Source organism: Eurytemora carolleeae, unplaced genomic scaffold (assembly GCF_000591075.1).
Source record: "Eurytemora carolleeae unplaced genomic scaffold, Eaff_2.0 scaffold491, whole genome shotgun sequence".
NCBI classification, from domain to species: Eukaryota; Metazoa; Arthropoda; class Copepoda; order Calanoida; family Temoridae; genus Eurytemora; species Eurytemora carolleeae.
The window spans coordinates 87,390-95,266 of NW_019396410.1; the positions used below are offsets into that span (position 1 = coordinate 87,390).

At 31.4% G+C, this 7,877-nt stretch overlaps 1 protein-coding gene across 1 annotated transcript; it reads left to right on the forward strand.

The window, feature by feature from the left end:
- Positions 1-4,052: 4,052 nt before the first annotated feature.
- On the forward strand, positions 4,053-7,848 carry LOC111702774 (uncharacterized; the record flags this gene model as incomplete). Its single annotated transcript, XM_023474546.1, is given in 6 exon segments — positions 4,053-4,123; positions 4,571-4,658; positions 4,921-4,989; positions 5,857-5,936; positions 6,830-6,887; positions 7,795-7,848. Coding segments are annotated over 6 exon segments (384 nt in total), but the record flags the coding sequence as incomplete, so codon positions are not given.
- Between the last annotated feature and the right edge of the window lie 29 nt (positions 7,849-7,877).

Here is a 7,877-nt window from a genome sequence, read left to right on the forward strand (position 1 = left end):
TGCAAGATTAGAGCGGATAGATATAACATATTTGTGCTATCACAATACAGCGTAGTTTAAGTTTAATGTACATATTCACAAGATTAGCGTGGATATATATAAACGTAGTTAAGCTAATCACAATACATGTTACATAGTTATTCACAGCATAGATAATTAATAATGTACAACGTAGCTCAGGTTTACAGATATCATACTACACCACGTAGAATTAGTTTATAGCTAATTACGTCTTGTTTCACCTAAACAGGCAAAGCCTCCCCATGCCCGTACATGAATATTTGAATGGTGCCACGTTTGATTGGTTGTTTTTCCCTGTAATACGTGATCATATTTCCCGCCCGGTACAACTAGAATCAAGATGTAATTAAATGACAGTACAAAATATTGACCCAGTCAGGATTTATAACTCCGCCCAAACAAGACTGTTGGTGTGACGTGACACGATACTTGTTTCAGGCTAAATCGTATTTTTTCTGCCTGTAAGAAAACATTATGTATGCAGGGTTACCCACAAAAGATAAGACTTTAATGATTGCCTAAAGCTGTTTAGATATTATGATCTAAAGGTTGAAATTGAACTTGTGTGTTTTATTCAGTTTTTAAAGTGTAAATTAAATGATCTTGTAAAGTTCGAATCAAGTGTGGAGCTGAATTGAACTATGACTTAAAATAAATCTAAAAAATTCTTTTCAGTCATCTCTGAATTCTAATCCTTTGTGTGTCACCGTTTCACTTTGTACCGACCCGGTTGTCACTGATTTACCCTTGTAAGGCCCGTGTGTCCCTGTTTTATCCTTCTTCCGGCCCTGTTCTCCCTGTTTTATTTTGTACCGGCCCGGAGGATGTCCTTAGATCTGACGTTTTGCCGCTAAATCTTTAGTATTTTCAAGACGTGAAACAGTGAACAGATATTTCTGTGTGTTATCACATTAAAAAAGTAATAATCTAAAAATCAACGGAGAATTTTTATCGTTCGATTTAGGTTTTAATTTTCACTTTTCATGTGAAATAAAAAAAATCGGTTTTTTAAAGGACAAAAATACAGTTGGTTTTGCGCTGTTAGTGGCAATTTTTTTTATCAAAAATTGAGCTGTTAGCGCTGACAAAAATCAATACTGCAACGTAAAAGTGAGAAAATGGCTGAAATTTTTAAAAAACCAAAAAAAAATGAAAAATTTCTGACTTAATGTTTTTTTTTATTTTTTTTCAGGCGGAAAATTTTTGTCATTGTTTAAAATTTGTTTTATTCAAAGTATTATTTGCTGGAAAACAGGTGTTTTTAAAAAAATAACTGAATCAAAATAAACATCTTTCTTATAGAATTGATGGCTAAACGTACAGTTGAAAATTAATAAAATGTTAACAATATACAAAATCTGTTTCTGCATAGAAAAAAATCCCCAAAACTATTTTTTTGTCCAAGTATTTCTTCTTTAGAAAATATTTTTCCATTCTTCTGTATGCTTTTAGGTGACCTACCATTTAAGACGTGGCGAGTCCAATTTCTTAAAGGTGTTAAATTCTCACAATTTCTCTGTGGCGTAAAGTAACTTTTTTACAGAAACCACAATTAAAAATACTCAATTTTCAGCAAAAAAATGTATCTCTTAATTTTTATTTAAGGTTTGTAGAGTACCACACTGTACATCAAACATGCCACTCTGATACTGGAGGGTCACTTGAAATTACGTGTAATGCCCTTTATTTGAAAACTAGTGTATAGAGTCGATCTTCAAAACTTCGAAAACGTTCAATGAAAATGACTTATTCACACACTCCTGTATGCCGAATCCATTAGTGTCTGATCCAATCAGGGTTCAGTGATGTGTTTGGTGTCTATTCTGAACCAATAGAAATTGCATCTATCTTTCTTTCTAGCTCATTATCCAATAAGAGATAAATCCTTATGTCGGCGCTATAACAGTAAATGGAAATATTTACTTCTACTGAAACTATAATGCACATAGATTCAGGATGCTTATAAACAGTCTCATCAATTTTGTAGTGTCGAATGCGTTGGGCATAGATTTTACCGCTCTAATTCACTCATGCTTTTCTGTAGCCCTTTACAGGTACATTTCAGCACCATAAAGCACTTGTTGTTAGTTTTTTTTACATTTTAGCACCATAAAGCACTTGTTAGCTTTTTTACATTTTAGCACCATACAACACTTGTTATTAGCTTTTTTACATTTTAGCACCGTACTGTATTCCGTCCATGCTTAAAGCTCAAGGTTGTATAAAACATGTCTATTAGATATGTTCATAAAGAGTTAAATTAGCTTGATTCCTATTAATTTAAACTACTTGATTGCATGTTGTATACCTAATTATGTTAATAGATAATTTAGAATATATAAATTAGTTCTCTTAAACTAACTCTTTTTATTCAAAACTGATTAGAAGATAAACTAAATCTTAACAACACCCGTATTTAAAGGGACTCTACGGCACACACGTAATTCCAGGTGACGCTACATTGATAGAACTGGCTTGCCCGATTCAGATCAGTAACCTTAAAAGATTTTTTAAATAACTTTTTCATTTCTGGTTTCTCTACAAAACTGACTTGCGCATTTCTTGTTTTGAAAACGATGCATCTTCATTATTGATCAAATTAAGATACCGTTGTGAATCGATCGTGCCCCTTTTTATATAGAGGGTCCCTGAAAGTTACCGGGATAATTCTTTAAATCTTTACTTAATGTTAACACTTGATGATCTAACAACTGAAGCCAGTTATTCTAAGATTTCAAAATATGGTATTTTGTATTTCCTAAAATTACCCCGTTTATTTGGGAGATTTTAGATTTAGATGCATTTTTATATCAAACTAGTTTGTTTTATCTAAACTTGTTTTATTTGCGCATATATTATATATCCAAAACTTATTAGATTTATATCCAAAACTTACTAGATTTATATCCAAAACTTATTAGATTTATATCCAAAACGTATTAGATTTATATCCAAAACTTACTAGATATATATCCAAAACTTACTAGATATATATCCAAAACTTATTAGATTTATATCCAAAACTTACTAGATTTATATCCGAAACTTACTAGATTTATATCCAAAACTTACTAGATTTATATCCAAAACTTACTAGATTTATATCCAAAACTTATTAGATTTATATCCAAAACTTACTAGATTTATATCGAAACTTTCTAGATTTATATCCAAAACTTATTAAATTTGTATCCAAAAGGTTATTGGAAATAAAACTTTTTATACTTTTTTTTTAATCGAAATTTGAAATTTCTTGAACTTTGGGCTTGGATTTTAAAACTTAGAATATTCACTTTGATTTAGAAGCCAAGGTTTAAATCTTTTAAAGGATTTAACTACAGTTGGGATGCCAGCTAATAAAACTTTTCTTGGATTATAGATTAAGCGCTTGTTGTATAAACATACAATACATACATTACCCCTTAGAAGGCTTTGGGGGGGGAGTTTTGCCCCTTCTTCTTTTTTTTATCGCTTTTTATTTTTGAAACAATTACCCTAAAAGATTTTGATGTTTAATGAAATAAAATGTAGAAGAATTTATTGCCATAATTACATAAAATGTCAGGGTATGGTGCAGAGCTGTTGGATGATTGTGTCTATATTTACCTCGCACCCCCCCCCCCCTTATTCCCCTAACCCCTGAAAGAACTAATATACGAGGGAGGTTGGAGGGGGGGGGGGTAACAGATTACTTAGTAAGAAAGATGCTCGTTAAAAGAAGTCTGTAAAATATTCCCAATGTTCTGTATCTATTATATGCATCTATAGTTCCAATTCAAGGCTTGAGCTCCCATCAATCAGAAATAAAGACATTTAGTAATTTGTTTTCCAAGCGCAGACCCAGTTACGCGTCTTGAGGGCAAATCTAGCAATAATGTGTACCGGCTCGAAATCCGAGGAAATATTGTGTACCGGTCCGACTGGCCGTGCCTGCAGATAAACGGGCGGACAAAGTGCGAGGAATAGAGATAAAGACGTTACCACAGTTTGCGCCGCCAAATACGGTTAAACATTTATTTTACGAATATTTCAGAAAATAAAATGACATGATTATGAATTGATACAAAATGGACTCAGCAATTGTTGCTTTTCACAGCATAAGGTGATTAATATAACTTTTTTCATGATTATTATTATAATTATTATTATTATTAGTAGTAGTAGTAGTAGTAGTAGTATTTTAATATTATTCTTAAGGTTTGTAGAGTACCACACTGTACATCAAACATGCCACTCTGATACTGGAGGGTCACTTGAAATTACGTGTAATGCCCTTTATTTGAAAACTAGTGTATANTGCTTCAGGATACTCTAATTTATAATCCCTTGTTTCAGGATACTATAGTTAACAATCCCTTGATTCAGGATAATCTAGTTAACAATCCCTTGTTTCAAGATAATCTAGTTAACAATCCCTTGTTTCAGGATAATCTAGTTAACAATCCCTTGTTTCAGGATAATCTAGTTAACAATCCCTTGTTTCAGGATACTCTAGTTAACAATCCCTTGTTTCAGGATACTCTAGTATTATTATAATTATTATTATCAGGGATAACCTAAAGCTTAAAGGAAGACTAGGGTTGGACCAAGGTTTACCTGAGGACCCGGGATCAGAGTTTGTTTCCGAGTACTCTCAGGTATGAAGTAAATTACAGGTTATATTTAAATCTTAAATGTTTTTAGTCATTTTATTCTAGAACAAAATATGTTTTAAATTTCTTTATCTTTAACACCCCAATATTTCAAACTTTAAATTTTGTTAGATAAAATAATCAAAGATTAACACATCAAGTTGCAAAGATATAGATATTAGAAAGTTTTGATTTGTGGAAAAAAGTTAGTTCCCTTTAAAAACTATTAATATTCTAATCCTATTTCTAAACTACTGATAATATTCAGGATTTCAACTCTGTGGACTCTGATACGTGTAGGAAAGGAATCCTAAAAGCTAGATCAAAATATGTTCAGGTACATTCAGAAAACTTAGAATATATATACATTTTCTTAAAGGGACTGTAAGCTTAATTTTAAGTCAACCTCCGCGTGCAAAAATGGCATAGCCCGATTCACAATTGTATGTCTTATCTTTTATCTCATCAAGTCTGAATTAGACCTAGAAACCTAGAAATACGACAATGTCTTCCACAATATTGATCAGACAATCCCTTGTTTCAAGATATTCTAGTTAACAATCCCTTGTTTCAGGATAATCTAGTTAACAATCCCTTGCTGCAGGATACTCTAGTTAACAATCCCTTGCTTCAGGATACTCTAATTAATAATCCCTTGTTTCAGGATACTATAGTTAACAATCCCTTGATTCAGGATAATCTAGTCAACAATCCCTTGTTTCAAGATAATCTAGTTAACAATCCCTTGTTTCAGGATACTCTAGTTAACAATCCCTTGTTTCAAGATAATCTAGTTAACAATCCCTTGTTTCAGGATAATCTAGTTAACAATCCCTTGCTTCAGGATAATCTAGTTAACAATCCCTTGCTTCAGGATACTCTAGTTAACAATCCCTTGCTTCAGGATACTCTAGTTAGCAATCCCTTGCTTCAGGATACTCTAGTTAACAATCCCTTGCTTCAGGATACTCTAATTAATAATCCTTTGCTTCAGGATACTCTAATTTATAATCCCTTGTTTCAGGATACTATAGTTAACAATCCCTTGATTCAGGATACTATAGTTAACAATCCCTTGTTTCAGGATACTCTAGTTAACAGTCCCCTGTTTCAGGATACTCTAGTTAACGATCCCTTGTTTCAGGATAATCTAGTTAATAATCCCTTGTTTCAGGATACTCTAGTTAACAGTCCCTTGTTTCAGGATACTCTAGTTATACCTCCGGAAATATTGGAGAAAATATCTAACAAGGATCAATTCTTTCACTCGGGCAGAAATACAAGGTAAACTAGGTTAAGTAAAACACTCAAATAGAAAAGAATCTTCACTGACACGACTTTGTGAGCTCGTAGCTCCTCAATATTTTGACTCTACGGACAAGTATGAGTGAAACAAATTTAAACATATTATACATATTATGCATATTAGAAATTCAAAACATGTTTGTTCTCCTTAACTGAACTGTAAAATTAGTTTCAAGTTAAGATGGCAAAGGTACCCACGGGCAGGTGTAGTACATTTGAATTTCCGAGCTGGGTCAACCTTTCCGTTCCCAGTTTGTACTGTACTTAGCTCTATGGGCTATGCTTCAAATAGGTTGAATTTACTTTTACTAAATGGGTAGAGGTGCGTGTACCCTATAAACGTTTTGTTCAGCTGTTTGAGAAATATCAACAGTTACTTTCTAGAAATGGCAGAAAATTAATATTTTTTAAGTCAGATTTTCGGTAATTGTGACTTGTTACACTAGTAGCGCACTGTACGTCGCGTTTTACAGGGATTCAAGTGGTTTATAAGATATTTAATTGATAAGCTCTCTTTAAACGAAGAACAATCAGTTTAAAAGGTACCGTTGTAAATCGGACATTGCCTTCTTTGCTCTTCAAGAAGAGCAGTTGTGATTTAAAACATATTAGATCTTAATCTTACCATCAAACAGGATTAATGATGGAAATCAATTAATAATTTACAAATTAAAGAATTTTAAATTAAAAGAAATAATTAAGGAAATTAAGAGGATAAACGAATTATATTGATAAATGAAAATCAAATAATTAAATGATTTCCGAGTTTTATTTCTTCTTTCTATTGTTCTGAAAATTTTAAAGAAGACGACATTTTTTTATTTTCCAATTACACATGCATGGTATCACTGTACAGTGTATGTATTTTATAGAGCCCGAGATTCTGGCTTTAATTCTGAATATAACAGTTCTGTTCTAGCAAGTGAAAAGGTAATTCATTATTGCATATACAGGGTTACCCACAAAGGATGAGACTGAAAAACGATCTATAAACTATTGCAATATGACAATTCCATGCTCTTTTGCATTGATTAAAGTCATTTTATAGCTTATAAAATGATTGTGCAAAGAAAGAAACAAGTTTAAAGTTGCAAGGGATCATGAATGTAACTAAACAGACAGTGTAAATTCTGTACAGTCGTCTATGAAGTTTTATTCTTTAAATAAAGAAATAAATCAATCAATAGAATATTCAATCAATCGACTAATCAAGTAATGAGTATAAAATTCTATTAATCAATTTTTTTAACGTTTATTATTTTTACAAATTTTAATTTTTAACAATATGTATGAGATAAAATGAATAGATTATTGTCGCAGAAATTTAACAGGGTGCTCACATGTCTGCAGACACCCTGTCACAGAACTTGCTTTATATAATTTATATAAATTTATATAATAACTTCCATCATGTTCTTGGTTAAATTTTGAAAGAAAAGTTTTTTGGGACGTCCCTGTAATCACCAATATATTATTGGTTCCTAGAATTTTGTTTGATTCTATTAATCAATAAATCAAATACATTAAAAAATTTTCAAATCAATAAGTCAATAAGTAGATCAATTACTCTGTTAATAAATTATTTAATTGATAAGTAAACCAACTGATTGATTAGCGAATAAATAAGACAATGATTAAAACAATTATTAAATAATTGAATAGACACACTATGTACAGATATAAAATCAAACAATAGATCATTCAATTTACAATCCACCAAAAGTTAAAACCAATCAACAAAATAATTAAAATTGAAAAATAAGAATTTGACAAATATCCATTAATCAATTTATTGATTGATTGATTAATTTATTTCTTGATTGATTGATTTTTTAAGGGAAGCTGTGTGTACTATCCTGATCAAAACAGCAATGCTTTCGAGAGTGAACAGGTAGCAAATATATTGGAAATAAAACTTTT